At 51.8% G+C, this 16,450-nt stretch overlaps 1 protein-coding gene across 2 annotated transcripts in view; it reads right to left on the bottom strand.

Moving 5' to 3' along the window:
* Positions 1–16,450, bottom strand: part of ADCY5 (adenylate cyclase 5) — a 156,003-nt gene that overhangs the window by 12,002 nt on the left and 127,551 nt on the right. Inside the window, exons 13-18 of one of the 2 annotated variants that reach the window (XM_036851448.1) lie at positions 10,710–10,766; positions 9,770–9,886; positions 9,182–9,346; positions 6,246–6,421; positions 4,112–4,141; positions 2,913–3,045 (exon numbers count right to left, since the gene is read on the bottom strand). In XM_036851448.1, coding sequence (XP_036707343.1) covers positions 2,913–3,045; positions 4,112–4,141; positions 6,246–6,421; positions 9,182–9,346; positions 9,770–9,886; positions 10,710–10,766 — 678 coding nt within the window. The remainder of the gene's footprint in view (positions 1–2,912; positions 3,046–4,111; positions 4,142–6,245; positions 6,422–9,181; positions 9,347–9,769; positions 9,887–10,709; positions 10,767–16,450) is intronic. The other variant, XM_036851447.1, reaches the window with a different exon arrangement.

Below are 16,450 nucleotides of genomic sequence, written 5' to 3'. Positions count from 1 at the left end.
TTTCCTCCAAGAAGGCATAGCCTGAGTCTGGACATGGGAAACATCAACGGCTCTAGACTGAGGGTCACAGAATAAGGACCTCTTTAAGACTGGCAAACATGAGAGGAAAAGAAAGACAGGAGACATGACCGCTAAATGCATAGGGTACACCAGATGGGATCCAGGGCCAGAACTGGGACAGTTGACACAACGTGAACAGCTCTGTGGGTGGGATGGTATTGTGGGTGGATAGTGTTGATTTCCTGACTGGGAGTTCGCACGGGGATAACGCAGAGAGTGTCCCTGCTTTTCGGAGGTAGACACCAGAGAATTTAGGGGGGTGATGGGGCATCGTTTCAGAAGAGAGAGAGACAGGGTGACGGAGCAAATGTAGACAAATGGCTGGGGAATCTGATGAAGGGACTCGTGGAGTTCTTTATACTGTTCTTTTAACTATTCTGTAAGCTTAAAATTATTTTTTAAAACTTCCTCCCATAAAAGAAGATAAAAATGGGGGTGGTGGTGCATGGGTGTGGGGTAGGAAGTCAGGGAGGAAAGATGAAGGGTGGAAATAACCTGTTTCTGCAGCCACATGTGGAGAGGAGCACTAACAATACAAGTGCCTGACGTGGACTGGGTCTCCAAACCTCCCCAAACCCTCAGCGCAGCTGGGGTCGGCGGGGGGATGGATGGGGGCGGGCGCAGCCGGGGACGCAGGAGGCAACGGGAGGGCTTTGGGCAGATGTGGGGGCCTCAGACCAAGGGGACTGGAGGAAGTCTTGTCCACAACACACCCCTTTTTCCCTGGCTGTTTTGGTTCCGGGAGGTTCACCCTGGCTGGAAGCTGGAAGGCTTCAGCTCTCTGGGAGAGACAGGCACCCCGCCTCATGGCTCCTCCAGGTCTTCCGGGGCTACGAGAAAGCTGCTGTTGCCTGGGCACCGGGGAGCCAGAGGGAGGGGCTCCAGGCTACTCTGCTCAGCAGGCAGGCGGCCTCGGTTTGACCCTGTGCCCTCGGGAGCGGGTCAAGGGGCAGCTGGTCACAAAGATGCGGAGTGGCAGGCTCACCCTCCCTGGCCTCCGCCCCTTTCTCGGGGCCTTTGGAACACAACAGGGTCACCCAACAGCAACCACCTTGGGAGGGGCTCCCTGGGGGCTCCTGGGGGAGGCAGGGGGTGTGAGCAGAAGAGTGGAGGGGCGTTGGCCCTGGACCCCACAAAGCCTGGTCAGCCCCCAGGAGAGAGCTGGGGACCTCCTGGGAGCTTCCCCAAGAAGAGAGGCGTGAGCAAGTCGGGAGGAGGCTGGGAGGCTGCTCTCCAAGAAGAGAAGGTGCAGCCTCACACTGGGTACCCCTGAGGCCCCTCCCAACCCAGGGCATTCCGCATGGAAAACATGCTCGCCCAGCCTCAGGACATCCCCACCGGAGACACCCAATAGCAGGGGCAGCCAGATGCCCCCATCTTCAACTCGGCATCCAGCGAAAATCCAGGGCCTCCTGCCCCGGCCCGAAGACTTTAATCTCAACGTTACTAGGAAGCGGAGGATGCAGGAGGCCTAAGCGAGTTGCAGATGAGCTGAAGAAGCGGTCTGCACACAGGGGCCAGGCCAGGGGAGGCGAAAAAGGCCGGGGTAAGCTATGCCTTGCAAGCGGCTGGGCTGGAATAACAGGTCTGAGCCCCACCTTCACTCCCATCTAAGACCAGGTTTTCTCTTGGGGCTTCCCTGGTGGCGCAGTGGTTAAGAATACGCCTGCCAATGCAGGGGACACGGGTTCGAGCCCTGGTCCGGGAAGATCCCACATGCCGCGGAGCAACTAAGCCTGTGCACCACAACTACTGAGCCTGCGCTCTAGAGCCTGCGAGCCACAACTACTGAGCCCGCGTGCCGCAACTACTGAAGCCCACATGCCCAGAGCCTGTGCTCCACAACAAGAGAAGCCACTGCAATGAGAAGCCCGCGCACCATAACGAAGAGCGGCCCCCGCTCGCCGCAACTAGAGAAAGCCCGCGCACAGCAACGGAGACCCAACACAGCCAAAAATAAATAAAATAAAATAAATTTATAAAAAAAAAAAAAAAAGACAAGACCAGGCTTTCTGATGGGCCCTTGGGCGCCCTCTCCTGCACCTTTTGAGGTGGTCCAGCAGGTCGGAAGGGGCCACAGGGGCTGCTGCTGTAGCACCTGGAGTACCCTGTGCATGGCCCAGCAGCACCCCTCCTGCAGGTGGACACAATCAGGGCGCAGGGCACAGAGCCTGGAGGGCAGAGTGCTGGCTGGATTCCAGCCCCACCTGGGCACCCAGCACCCAGCACCTCTGCCCCTGCCTGGGCCACCTCTCATCAAGGCCAGGACACAGCCACCTGGCTAGACTTCCTGTCGACGATCTTTGATGCCCCTTCCAGCCATCTTCCCCTGGAGGGGTCTTCAAGCCCAGTTTAGGTCACATCGAGCCCTGCTCAGAAGCCTCTGGCACCAACTCCTGCACTAAGGCCTCCGCGGCCCCAGGACTGCACTCCCCCTACTTCTCTCCTCTCCTCCTGCCACTGTTTTCCCCCTGCCCTCCTGACTCCTTGCTGCCTCTGCCACAAACTGGGCCTGTCCATGCCTCCCCTCTGTCCCGGCATCTGGACGCCCACGGTCTTTGTGACTGAAGAGCCTCTCTCCCAGGCCCATCAGAGTCCCGGTACCAGGCACTGTCAAGGGTGGGTTTGTCTGGAGCTCCAGGGTTTTGCCTCTTGGCCTCAGAGAGCAGGGAGCAGACTCGCTGGGACGCGGGGCACCGGTCAGCTGGTGAGCAGGACACCTTGTCAGTGCAGAACCCAGGCCCAGCCCAGCCCAGCGGATGAACTGCTCACTCACAAAGTGCCATGAGGCCTGGGGGCCCCGCCCCACCCTTCCAACCCCACCCCCGACCCCCCAGCCCGGGGCCACCCACCTGCAGTTTCCAGAGGAAGTCGAGGCGGGCGGTGGACTCCACCTGCTGTGCGTGCAGGTACAGGGCCAGCACAAAGACCGAGATGATGATGGGCGTCACCACCTTCAGCGCCACCTTGGTCGCGTGCTCAGGGCTGCAGGCGGGAGGTAGATGTCCTGGCACTTCATGCCGGGCTCTGAGGCCCCTCAGGCCTTTTTTTCTACCTCCCACTCCAGCCCCCCTATCCTCACCCTCCTGCTCTAACTGCCTGAGGTGTGCCTCCTCCAGGAAGCCTTCTCAGTGGGCAGCCCCTGCTCAGCCTGCAGCTCAGCAGCCAGCACTCTTCTCCTGATGGCTCCCTGTCCCCCATCACTGGGGCGCTTCCCTCTGGTTACATCAGGGGATGAACGAGGCCCTTGTAAAGGGCAGCGTGTACATCTCAGGTCTTTCTCAGTTGACAAGACAGGGGTTGTAACAGGGGAGCCAGGCAGGCCATACTGACCATCTCTGGGCAACCTTGGGCAAGTCCTCTTAGCCTCTCTGAACCTTAGTTTCCTAATTTGTAAAATGGGATAACACCCGTATTTCAAGATTGTGGTAAGAATTACAGACACTGTATGTAAACTCCTTGTACAGTGTCTGACAAACAGTAGAAAATCCAAAACTGGTAGCTATTATTATCTGACTATATTTCTGTTAACATTATTAATACTCTCAATAAAAACAGCTGTTCCTGACCCTGCTCCTGTCCCAGCAAAGAGCCCAAACCTTGAAGGCTGTGTAGACTCCCTGCCCAGGAGCAGCCCCGAGGCAGGGCCTAACCTACACACCCTGCAGGCCTCTCCTCTGCTCCGCTCCTCTGGGGGCAGAAGGGGCACCTGTTCTCGTGCGCCAGGATCTCATGCGTGCCCCTGGGGAGAGCTTGAGGCCTGTGGAATGACCTGTGGATCCTGATGACCTTGGTCACTGAGTCTATAAATCATCTTGGGGTGGTAGAGAGATCATAAAAGAAGGGCACCTACCCAGTGAGGCCCCCTTAGTACCTAGGGAGGGGAGGGCCTCCTCCTTCATCACCCACCTTGCCACCAAGGCCCCCTCCCACCTGGGCACTGCTGCCTTCTCTGCTGGGCTGGTGGCCTGAGCTGGTGGCCTCTGGCTGCTCGGTGCCAAGGGCAGGCAGGGGTTGTATCAGGGGACTCGGAGAAACAGCTTCAACTCACCACTGGGAGGTCCCGTTGTTGTTGAAGTCTCTGTGAACAGGAGTTGGGGAGGGCTGTTCAGGGCTGCTCCCTGCATCAGTAGCCTCCAAGCCTGCTCTGCTGCCCCCCACCCCCTGCTGTGCCCCTCTACACCCAGCTCTGCTTCCCCACGCCTCCTACTTCTGCCTCCACCACTGCTGCTCCTTTGCCATCCCCCCGCCCCCAGCACCCCTCTTCCCAATCCAAGGTCACTTTCAGGATGGGAGGCTTGCAGAAAGGCCAGCCCCAATTAGCATCTGGTCACCATGACCACAAATCACCCAGCCCTTACCTGGGACCCTGGGGCCCTCCCAGCACATCCACCTGGGCAGAAGCCTGTCCCCTCTCCCACCCCAGCCAGTTGCTGCCACCCAGAGGAGAAACACTACACCTGCACTGTCCAGTATGGTAGCCACTAGCTACATGTGGCTACTGAGCTTAAAATGTGGCTAGTACAGGTTAAAATGTCCTGTAAGTGTAAAATAGATACTAGGTTATGAAGAATTAGTGTGGAAAAATGTCAAATATTCCATTAATAATTTTAAACTGACTATATATGAAAATAATATTCTGACTATATTGGTTAAATAAATACATTATTAAAATTAATTGCTTGTTTTGCATTTTTAATATAGCTACTAGAAAATTTTAAATTACATCTGTGGCTTGCATGATTTATCTAGTGGACAGTGCTGCCCTAGAGCCACGCCAGGGTCTCCCAACCCAGAAAGGACCTCCATTCTCTGTGGCTGCTTCAGCAGGAGGTGTGGAGGGGCTCTGGGGAGGCGCGGGGCAGGAGAGAAAGAGGAGGCAAAGTTCCCAGCTCCCGCCCTGATCCACAGGGAGAAGGGTCGACCTCCTCCCTCTCCTGTCCCCAAGGGGCTGCAGCCTGCCCCCCCTCATGATGCTACAGCGTCTCCCTGTCATCTGCCCACAGCCCTGCACAGCTGTGGAGAAGTTCTTCCTTGCATCTGACTTAGATCCTTCACAACATCTTCATTTCCTCAGGTGACACTCTGCACAAGAAGGTAACATTTCTGACCCTGGAGTTATTGCCTATTTTATCCATGACTGTACCTTCACTGCCAAGCTCAGTGCCTGGAACAGGGTAGGCCCACAATAAATATTTTTCAGTGAATGGATAGATGGATGAATGGATCCCTTCCTCTAACTCAGAGAAAGTACAGTTCGCTGCATTTTCTCAGGGGACACAGACCTGTCACTCACGTGTTTTGCTCTTCCTGATGTATGTATGTGTGGGGGGGATGGTAATGGGAAGAAAAAGGTACTACATATCAGGCACTTTACATACATTTTACTACTATAGGTATTATTATTCCCATTTCACTGGGAAAAAATAATGAGGTTCAGGAAAAATAGCCAAATGTGTGTCTGAGGCTGAGATTCAAACTCAATTTGACCCAAAATCAGAGCTCTTTCCCCTCATGGAGCTACCTCCCCTGGAAATCTGATATCTGTCACTATATGACCAGGCTGACTGCCAGCTAGATAGCCTGGGGTACAACCCCCATACTTGCCACCTCTGGGCTGTAGGATTTAACTGCTCACCATCACAGCCAGGAGCCTTTGAGCAGTGCACAAACTACCCAACCGTCCAGGGTGGCCCTGCCTACTTTGCTGAGTTGCTATGAGGATGAAAGGGATAAAGTATGTCCAACTGCCTGGCTCGAGGCAGGACAAGTGCCCACGAACAGCAAAGGCTGTTCCTTTGCTCGCACACACCTTGCTTTCCAGCTCTGTTGGACCTTGACCCCTCTGGGCCTGAGATGCAAGGGCAGTTAGGTGAAAATAGGTCATCAAAGGCTGCCCTGGACAGATGAGGAACAATTCACCGAAGCCTGAGGTCAGGACTGAGTAGGAGACTGGAGGCAGAGGGACAGGGGACCTAGTAGCCCTGAGGCCACCCTCACCACTGGGGGAGGGATGGAGGGAAAGAAACAAGACACTGTGTTGCTTTGCCCCGGTGGTCAGAGCTGGGAGCAACAGAACACTCCCCTGGCAAGCCCCCTGCGGCCCAGGAACCCAGCCTCCCGCTCTTCCTGCCTCTCTGCAATGCCCCAGACCCCGTGCAGAGCGCGAGGCGGGTGCCACCTACATGGCATTGGCTGTGACCAGTAGGTCGGCATTGTCAAAGAGCGTGACACTGGGCACCTCAATGACAAGCACGTAGATGAGCTCGATGGCCAGCATGAGCACCAGCTTCCCGATGCAGCTGATCTGCAGGAACACGGAGCAGGCCAGCAGGCTGAGCAGCACGCTGTAGGTGAAGTACTGTGGAGAGAGGGCAGCGGCTTCAGCGCCCGGGCCCCGCCCTCCCCCGGCCCCGCCCCCGGCCCCGCCCCCCAGCATCCCTCCAGTCTGAGCTGGCCTCAGGTGAAACCGGGGGTCTGGGGATGTTTCTGCTGATGCAGACTTGTACTGTGGTGTGAGTGGCCCTGGGTAGGAACCAGGAGGTGGGGCTCCAGGCTGAGGAGGACCACTACCAGCAGTGTAGCCCAATGGTTAGAGCAGGGCTCCAGGCTCAGGCAGACTTGAGTTTCAGCCCTGATTCATTATGGACTGTTTGTGTGACTTAAGCCATTTATTCAACCTAAGCCTCAGTTTCCCCATATGCAAAACCTATCTCATGGGCTTACTGTGATGATTACACAATATGAAGCCCCTGGCACAGTGCATGGTGCCTTTCATTACTGTGGGAGCGCAGGCTTCAGCCCCTGATCTGCAACATAACAGGTGGTGGCAACATCTGAACTGACCTTATTTGGTGGCCAAACTGACCTACTGATGTGATGCGAATTATCACCTTTATCCTGCTTCCTGTGACTATTCATACATTCTGCTGCAGAAATATTTCTGTTTCATTATCAGGTGCTGCCCATACTGCACTGGGGTGTGAGGTAACCTTTTAAAACCTGAAAAATTCCCAAGTCCAAGACATATCTGACCCAAAAGGTTTCAGATGAGGGATTGTGCTCTTCCCTGTACTGCGGGGAAATCCTGGTCTCTGAGCCTCAGTTTCTTTCTCAGACAACCAAGGGGTCAAACCAGGCGATCTCAGAGGTCGACTTCTGCTCTGTTGTCCCCTGACACTAGTCCTAGTCATGTCAGCATCTATTATTTTTCTCTTTTAGATTTAGCATTGTTATTTCTGCATCAGGCAGAGCGACTCACTGTTCGCTGCCTCTGCCTTGGGCTGGAGGCCAAATTTGGTGGCTGGCAGTGGGACAGTCCCTTCTGCCTAGGCCTTCAGGAACCCAGAGAGGGACTGCAGAGGCCCCTGGCGGTTGGAAGGGGGAGGGACCAGCCTCAACTCAGCAGCAGGAAAGGGGCAGAGGAAGGAGTAGGGAAGGCACAATCCGATACATCAGCCCTAAGGATAATAGTCCTGTCCTTGGGGGGTGGGAAGGGGAACCTAAGCGCCAGCCTGGATTCCTATTCAGACCCTGGGCCCAGACATCCAGGACGCCAAGGCTTAATACTGAGGTCCACCTCAGGGTCTGTGAGGAGTTGCTGAATCAGAACAACACTTGTGGGATGGTGTCAGCCCGAGGGGTCTGTAGCTGGTAGGGCCTGGGATCTGAGGGCCTGAAATTGGTCGGGCTGGTGAGAGCTGAAGTCTGTGACCAACCAACCATCTGCCACAAACGAGGAACCAGAACAGGCCCTGACACCACTGCTTTGTTCCCTCACTCTCCCATGGAGCAACCACCAAGGGGCATGTGCAAGACCAAAACCAGCCTCTGCTTCTCAGCGAACAGCCCTCAGGCAGCAGCTCCTGTGGGCTGTCGGCCAGATGTGAGAGGGAAGAGAGGTGGGGAGCAGAGGGTGGGTGCTGGAGCATGGCTGCCTGGGCAGAGGGAGGGCTTGGCGGGGGCCCAGGGACAACTGGTCTAGGTGAGCACGGGTGAGGGTGAGCCCTACCCCTCACTGAGTTTCCCTTGCCCATGTGTACAGGGGAGTAGGATCAGGTCCATTCCCTGGGGCAGGGGAGGGAGGCCAGCACTGTGACAGCCCACGGGGCCCTCACTGCAGTTCTGAACCCTTGTTATGAGTCATGGGCCCTTTGGGAATTGGATGAAAGCACGGGCTTTCTCCCCAGAAAAGGGCAAAAACTGCCATCATCTTACAGGTTTCACGTGAGCCCCGTCAGGGAGCCGGGTTGTGGGAATCACCCAATGCTTGGAGCAAATACCCTGGGCTGGAAGCCTGGCCCTGCTGCTCGCTGCAAAACGGCTCCCTGAGGAAGCACGGCAGGGTGAACGAAGCACCTCACGTACCGTAGGCGCTTAATGCACGCTGCTCTCGAAAGGTTCTCGCCATTTTTTAAACCCAATAGCCTGTAGGTACATGATTTCTTTTTGGGGTGACGAAAATGTTCTAAGGTTAGATTATGATGATGGCTGCACAAGTCTGTGAATATACTAAAAGCTACTGAATTATACTTTGAATGGGTGAACTTGGTGGTAGTACTGGTTTGGGATTGGATTCCCTTTGCTCCCCTCTGCTCTCTGACCCACAGCAGAGGGGTCAGACAGGTCCTCCTGAGGCCATTATCAGGTATGCTGCTGAGGCTGAGGGTTGAGAAACAGCTCTGCTTTCAGGTTAAGAGCAAGAATTCTAAAGCTAGGTGACCTGGGTGGGAGCTCTGGCTCTGCCACTTACTAGCTGTGTGACCTTAGGCAAGTTACTTAACCTCTCTGTGCCTCAGTGTCATCTGTATAAAACAGTATCTTTGTCATAGGGTTGCTGTGAGGATTAAATGAGTAAATGTGAAGCCCTTAGCACAGTGTCTGGCACATGGTAAATACTATATAAATAATAGCTATGCTATTATTGTTGTTACTGCTATACTGAGGAGGTCGGCCTTGTTCACTGGTGTCTGGCACAAAGAGTGAGAGAGACTGAGGGGGAAGGAGGTCTCTGGAATGGCAGTGAGCTTGAGGGCCCTTGACTGTCCATCAGAGTAGCCAAGGGCAGAGAGGGCTGGGGTGGCAGGTCCCCATCCGTGTCCAGTCCCTCCCTGCCCAGTACCTCGGGGAAGTTGCAGTTGGGCCAGGGGCTGCCGCAGAAGCCCCGCTCGTCACCCAGGCTGTAGTTGCCGGCTGACTCCGCCATGTGGCACGCGTTGACCTGGCTGGCACTGATGTTGTGTTCGTCCGCCAGGCAGCCAAACAGGTCCTTGGAGTTGCACGTGAACTGGTGGGGGAGGAGAGGGTCAGCCTGTGGGGACCAGGCCAGGGTAGCCCACCTCCACAGGCAGCAGGTGCCCATCCCGCCTCGCCTCAGGTGCAGCCTGACACTGGCCGGGACAGGAGAGGAGCCTGGAAGAGGCCGAGGAACGGGCAAGATTTGCCCAGCTACCCAGGGCAGGGCTTGTAAACCTCCCCTGGGGCATACTTCCCTGCGTCTTTCTGGCTCCTCCAGCCTCGAGAGTGAGGAGCAAAGGCTGTGTGAGAGGCTTTAGGAGCTAAATCTGATCCCAGACCCGAGGTGAGACCCAAATAAGAACTTCCAGGGCCTGGGGGAAAGTCTCCTCCCGGCCCATGCTTGTGAGGTACAGGGCTCCACTGGGTTTCACCCAATGGGCTGAGGAGGCGCTGGGGAGGTGGAGCCACCCACCATGTTGACGAAAGCCGACAGGAACACCAGGGTGATGGTGAACACGCCCACCAGGGTGCTGTTCATCTTGGACCGCACGATCTTCCTGGAGAGCCTCTGCAGCGGGGCCGGGAAGAGCTGTCGCGGGGCGGAGGGAGGACAGAGATGGAACAGAATTCAGTGGACTCCGCACACCGCCACAGAGGAGCTCGGTGGAGACCCTCCCCACCTTTGTCTCTCGCCAACAGAACCACAGGGGCTTTCCTGACCTCCTCCCTGTGGGCGAGCCTCCAGCCTCGCACCATTGCACCCCTGCTTCCAGGCCAACCACAGCACAGATTCTGCAGCTGGCCAGGAGGGGGTCCACCTGGGGAGCTCACAGGTAAGAGAGGTAGGATGAAAGGAAAGATGCTACCTTCACCCCAAGGGGGAAGCAGAGAAAAAAGCACATGTACCCGCTGGGTGAATGCTGGGCCGCTTGGAGTTACAGTCAGGGAGGGGCAGGAGGTGGGAGTGAAGGAGACATGGAGGTGCCCAGAACGTTTCCAGGGAGGGCCAGAAGGCTTCAGGGAAGAAGTAGGGAGCTGTGGGTCTGAGGGCTTGGAGAGAACCTGGGGTCTGGAGGAAAGGGATGGGCACGTGAGAAGGGGGCAGAGCAGCGTGTAAGCGGACAGTGGGGCCCCAGTCATGTGAATTAAGTGAGTTTTCTTCAGCAGGATTCCCATGGATCTGCCATTTCCCTCACCTAATCCTCCCTATATTTCCTTCAGCTAGACAAACTGTATGTCCATTCAAGACCCGCTGCGGTTTTGATAATTAAATGATTGGGTCTACCAAATCTGATACACTTGGCCTTGGCCCCCATGTGCTCTTCATCTCCCAAGCAACCTAGACTAAAAAAGAAGTTGACAGACCCCAGAAAAGCGAAGTAGTGGATTCGTGCTTCCCCCATCCTACATACCTTAATGCCTCCTGGTAAGGCTGATCTGCAAGCATGCCATGTGTCCTTTGGAAACGCCTAAGGGCAGACGAAGGTGGTGGAAAAAGCACTCGCCAGAGCCTGGAGGCCAGGGTTCTAGGCGTGGCTTTTCCTGTGTGACCCCTGAGCACACCTGCACATTCTGGCTGAGTGTGCCAGACTGCAAGGCTTCTCCACCCTCTGATACAGAGCATTTCTGTAGCTGGTCACACAGACAGCTAAGTAGGCAAGGGGACACAGTGTGACCACGGTGTGACTGCTCATTCCCAGTGTGGAGAGGACTGGCTTGTGTGCTACGATGTTTAAGGCCAGCAAGTACCGGGCCCTTGGTCCAGTGTTCCTCAGCTGTGACCCAAACTCACTACATGCAGGGTGTCTACGTGGGCCCATCAGGTTGCCCCCATGGGACGTTGGGAAACCAACACAAACATGCTGATGCTTGTGCTGCTGGCTATGCTGTGAGTAATACAGTCTCTTGTCTCTGACCCAGGAGTCTCGTGACGTCTGCCAGTATCTATGAAAGAGCAACAAGCTAACTTACTAGCTTGTAATTAGGGTAAAACCAAATCTCAGACCCTTCATAGTTCTTGACACCAAGAAAGTGCCCTGCTTACCCCCTCAGTCTTTGGCTTTGGGCTTGGCATGCATGTAGGGAAGCAGTATATCTTTCCACCCCAAATCCTCCTCCACCCTTCCAACAAGGCCACTTCCTATTCAGCAGAGGGAAAGAAGGGACCACAGAGAAGGAATGCAGCAGTGGCAGAGGCCTGCAAGCCATTCAGGCTCTAGGCTGAGTGATGAAGACCTTGGACCTCCATGTCCCCAGCAAGGGTGCCTCTCAGATGTGTTCATGGATCATCAAGTCTGTGGCATTCTTTTGAAAAAACAGTTCCTTCTGGGGTAATAAAGGAGGCACTCTGACTGAACCCTCTAACATGGCAGAAGAAAAGACATGTGTGATTTGGAGAACATAAGCTTGGATTAAAATATTGCTTTAATAGACATAGAGATCAATGGAATAGAGTGAGAGTCCATAAATAGACCCTTACCTTTATGACTGATTGATTTTGACAAGGTAGCCAAGAAAATTGAATGGGGAAAGAATAGTCTTTTCAACAAATGGTGCTAAGACAACTGTATCTCCACATGCAAAAGAATGAATTTGGAGCTTACCTCACACCATATACAAAAATTAACTTGAAATGGATCAGAAACCTAAATGTAGGAGCTAAAACTACAAAACTCTTAAAAGAAAATATATAAGTAAATCTTTGTGACTGGATTAGGCAATGGTTTCTTAGATATGACACCAAAAGCACAAGCAAAAAGGAAAAAACCGATAAGTTGGACTTCATCAAAATTTTGAAAAATTTTCCTTCAAATAACACCATCAAGAAAGTAAAAAAGGTGTTGGTGAGGATGTGGAGAAATTGGGACCTTTGTTTGTTGCTGGTAGTTATGTAAAATGATACAGTTGCTGTAGAAAACAGTATGACGATTCCTTAAAAAATTAAACATAGAATCATCATATGATCCAGCAATTCCATTTCTGAGTATATGCCCATTAGCAGCATTATTTTCAATAGCCAAAATGTTAAAGCAACTCTACTGTCCAGCTATGGATGAATGGATAAACAAAATGTGGTATACATACACAATGGGATATTATTCAGCCTTGAAAAGGAATGAAATTCTGAAACACGCTACAGCATGGATGGCACCTTGAAGACATTATGAAAGAAGCCAGTCACAAAAGGACAAATACTATATGATTCCACTTTTTTGAGGTACCCAGAGTAGTCAAATTCATAGAGACAGAAAGCAGAATGGTGGTTGCCAGGGAAGAGGGCAGAATGGGAAGTTATTGTTTAATGAGTATAAAGCTTCAGTTTGGAAAGATAAAAAAGTCCTGGAGATGGATGGTGGTGATGGCTGCACAACAATATGAATGTACTTAATGCCACTCTACTGTAAGCTTAAAAATAGTTAAAATAAAAAATTTATATTATGTATATTTTACCATAAATTAAAAATGATCATGAAAAGGAAAATGAAAAGACAACCCACAGAATGGGAGAAAATTGTTGTAAACCATATATCTAATAAGGGTCTTATAACCAGAATATACACAGAACTCTTACGACTCAACAAGAAAAGACAAATAACCCAATTAAAAAATGGACAAACAGGGAGTTCCCTGGTGGCCTAGTGGTTAGGATTCCAGGCTTTCACTGCTATGGCCTGGTCAGGGAACTGAGATCACACAAGCCACGAGGCGCGGCCAAAAACAAAACAAAACAAAAAAAGCCCACAAATACTATGAATAGACATTTCTCCAAAGAATCTACACAAATGGACAATAAGCACATGAAAAGATATTTGACATCAATAGTCATCAGGGAAATGCAAACCAAAAACAAAAGCAACCACTTCGCATCCACCAGGATGGCTATAATCAAAAAGTCAGATAATAACAAGTGCTAGTGAGGATGTAGAGAAATTGGAACCCTTGTACACTGCTGGTGGGAATGTAAAATAGTGCAGCTGCTTTGGAAAACAGCTTTGCAGTTCCTCAAAATGTGACCCAACAATTATACTCTTAGGTACATACCCAAGAGGACTGAAAACATAAGTCCATACAAAACCTTGTACACAAATATTCATAGCAGCATTATTAATAACAGCCTGAAAGTGGAAACTACCCAAATATCCATCAACTGAAGAAGGAATAAACAAAATGTGGTATATCTACACGATGGAATATTACTTGGCCATAAAAAGGAACAAAGCGCTGTCATATAGTACATCGTGAAGGAACCTTGAAATACGCTAAGTGAAAGAAGCCAATCTCAAAAGGCCACATAGTGTATGATTCCATTTATACAAAATGTCCAGAACAGGCACATTCATAGAAACAGGAAGTAGATTTGAGGTTGCCAGGAGCTGTGGGGATAGTTGCAGAACTTTATGAATATAGTAAAAACTACTGAATTATAATTTTATAACCTTTATAAAGGTGAATTTGATGGTATGTGAATTATATCTCAATAAAGCACTTATTTAAAAAAAAATCCTGCTCAGCTTCTTACTGTGTGATCCTGGGGAAGTCATCAAGGGCTCTGAGTTTCCTTATTGGTAAACAGGGAATATCTACCTTCCAGGGTGGGAGATATTCCAGGGTGGTTATGAAATGATGCATTTGAAAGTGTTGAAAGCTGTTAAATTCAATAGAAAATTTACTTAATACTTGCATTTTAAAGAGCTATGTTGCCGATAAGAACAAAAGTCCTTGTTTCTCATTAAAGGAATTTTTGGTTTCACAGCTGTGGAAAGTGTTTTGGCACTAGCATGAGGATCTTACTCTGAAATGGTAAGACAGATGGCTTCTAATCTTTGCCTGCTTAAAATTTTGCCATTTCATCCCCCCATCCCCCGTGTTGCTTAAACCATTTCAGTCCTGATCACCCTATCCATCAATTGAATGGCTTCTTTCATCGCCAGTGTAATGACTGATTTAGACAACACTTATTAGAAGATGGTAAAGCCTTTATAGAAGGTGGTTGGGGAACAGTATATGCACACAGGCTTCCTGGTGAACCTGGGACCAGGAGCCCCACAGGGGCTACCCAGAGAAGAACTGCAGGCTATTAAACAAAATCCAACCTGGAATACTATAGCTCAGGGGTCCCCAACCCCCGGGGCTGTTAGGAACCGGGCCGCACAGCAGGAGGTGAGCGGCAGGCGGGCGAGTGAAGCTTCATCAGCCGCTCCCCATCGCTCGCATTACTGCCTGAGCCAGCCCCCCACCCCCACCTCGTCCTTGGAAAAACTGTCTTCCACGAAACCAGTCCCTGGTGCCAAAAAGGTTGGGGACCGCTGCTACAGCTCTAACATCTAATGAGTGATTACCTCAATGCATTGGCTTTTTACAAACCATTTTCCCTTGTCACCCTTTCAAAAGACCTGCTCTTGACTTAAAAGTCTCAGCAGGAACCCAGGAATTGCTGCCTTTCTGAAGTCTCCAGAAGATTTGACATCCTGCCCTGGCACTGCTTTATAGAGTATCTCATCTCCTGTAACAAAAAGTTCACCTGTATGTTGACCCCAAATCCCACCTTTACTAACCCCGGTGTGGACAATAAAATTCTTCACCTGGAGTAGAATCTCCTCGCAGGGCTGCTCTACAGCTGCATACAGATCCTGGAGAGCATTTTTCTGGAAGGATAATTGTGTCTGTGCAAACCAATTGATCAATGCCTGTTCACCATCAGAGCTCAGAAAAAGAATCAATTTAAAAAAAAAGTTCCAACCCCAATATGATTAATTCAAATCAATTCAACTTGAAAAATGGGAATGGCGACACAATTAATAAACCATGACTAGGGTGAGGGACAGTTTTGATCCTGGCCTCTCAGAAAGTCTCCAAGCAAATCAATGACCTCCCTGGGGTCCTGACTCCCTGTCTGTCATGTGGGACCAGGATATTGCAGGAATGAAAGAAGGTGATGAAATCGGACAGCAAAAAATGTAAGAAAACAGACTTTCTGACAAGGAGCTAATAAATGAAGCAGTGGCTCCTACTTCAGAAAAATAGTTTTAAAGATATGAAAACTTCAGAACAAGACAGGCAGATGCTGACAGGTAGTAGACGCTGACTATTGCTCTTATCACCTGGCCTTTCAGCGGTCAACTGGACATATTAACAAAGGCAGTGCCCTGGAGGGGAAGGACTGTGGGCTCTGGAGTCAAGAACCCCAGCTATACCACTTCTTAGCTCTGGGACCTAGGGAAAGCTGTCTAACCGCTTGGAGCCTCATTTTCCTCATCTGCAAAGTGGATATAATAAAAGCCACCTTAAAGGTTTGGGAAACGCTGGTCAAGGTGGCATGGCTGGGCTCTGGACCCAAGATGGTTTGACTTAAAAGCCACGGGAGGAACCTAAGATCTCCTTCCTGAAAATGAAGCATTCTCCACCCCCAAACGAACATGTGCCTAACAGCAACACATCCTCTTCAAGTGGACAAAGTGTGACCCCAAGCCTCTGCAAAGGGGAGTGTGGGGATTCTGAAGTCGTCATAAGACAGAAGCCAGCTGGGAGGTGAGAGGTACTGGTTGAGGAGTAGGGCCCTGTTTTAGAAGCTGTGGACGGGAGTCAGGAGGGCGTGGTAGGAAGGAGAGCTGGCAAGGCGGGACTTGGCTAGCTTCAGGCTTCGGGGAGAGGAGAGGAGGCTTTTAGGTGACTGCACAGAGCAGACAAGGGCCTAGAGGAAGCCCTGGTCAGTTTCCAGGAGCTCAGACAATCAGGTCCAGGAGGTCGGTGGGAGGCAAGCCAAGAGGATGCCAGCAGCCTGGAAGATGAAAGAGATTTAAACATACACACACACACGCACACGCACACGCACACGCGCGCGCGGCCCTATAGCTGAGTACTCCTTCTGGGCCTATCTGTACCCAACCCCCAAACTGCAGGAAAGCAGAGTTTGGCCTTCTGAGTGAGAACGTGCTATGAACCACAGGAGAGAAAGGGGGCCCAGTCAAGTGGGGGGACAGAAGGGAGCCACTCTCTTCCACCCACTTGGGCGGTGGCAGCAGAAGTGCTGGCACTGCCAGGGGCAGGCCTGGGCTGCCTCACAGGATGAGGGGGCACAAGCCACAGGGGGACTGACGGAGCAGTCAGAGCTGGCCAAAGAGGGAAGGGGCTGCACTCAGGAGACATGAGTGAG

Source organism: Balaenoptera musculus, chromosome 4 (genome assembly GCF_009873245.2).
Source record: "Balaenoptera musculus isolate JJ_BM4_2016_0621 chromosome 4, mBalMus1.pri.v3, whole genome shotgun sequence".
Taxonomy (NCBI): Eukaryota; Metazoa; Chordata; class Mammalia; order Artiodactyla; family Balaenopteridae; genus Balaenoptera; species Balaenoptera musculus.
Note: the sequence above shows the minus strand (reverse complement) of the source record. Positions and strands in the feature narration are given on the sequence as shown.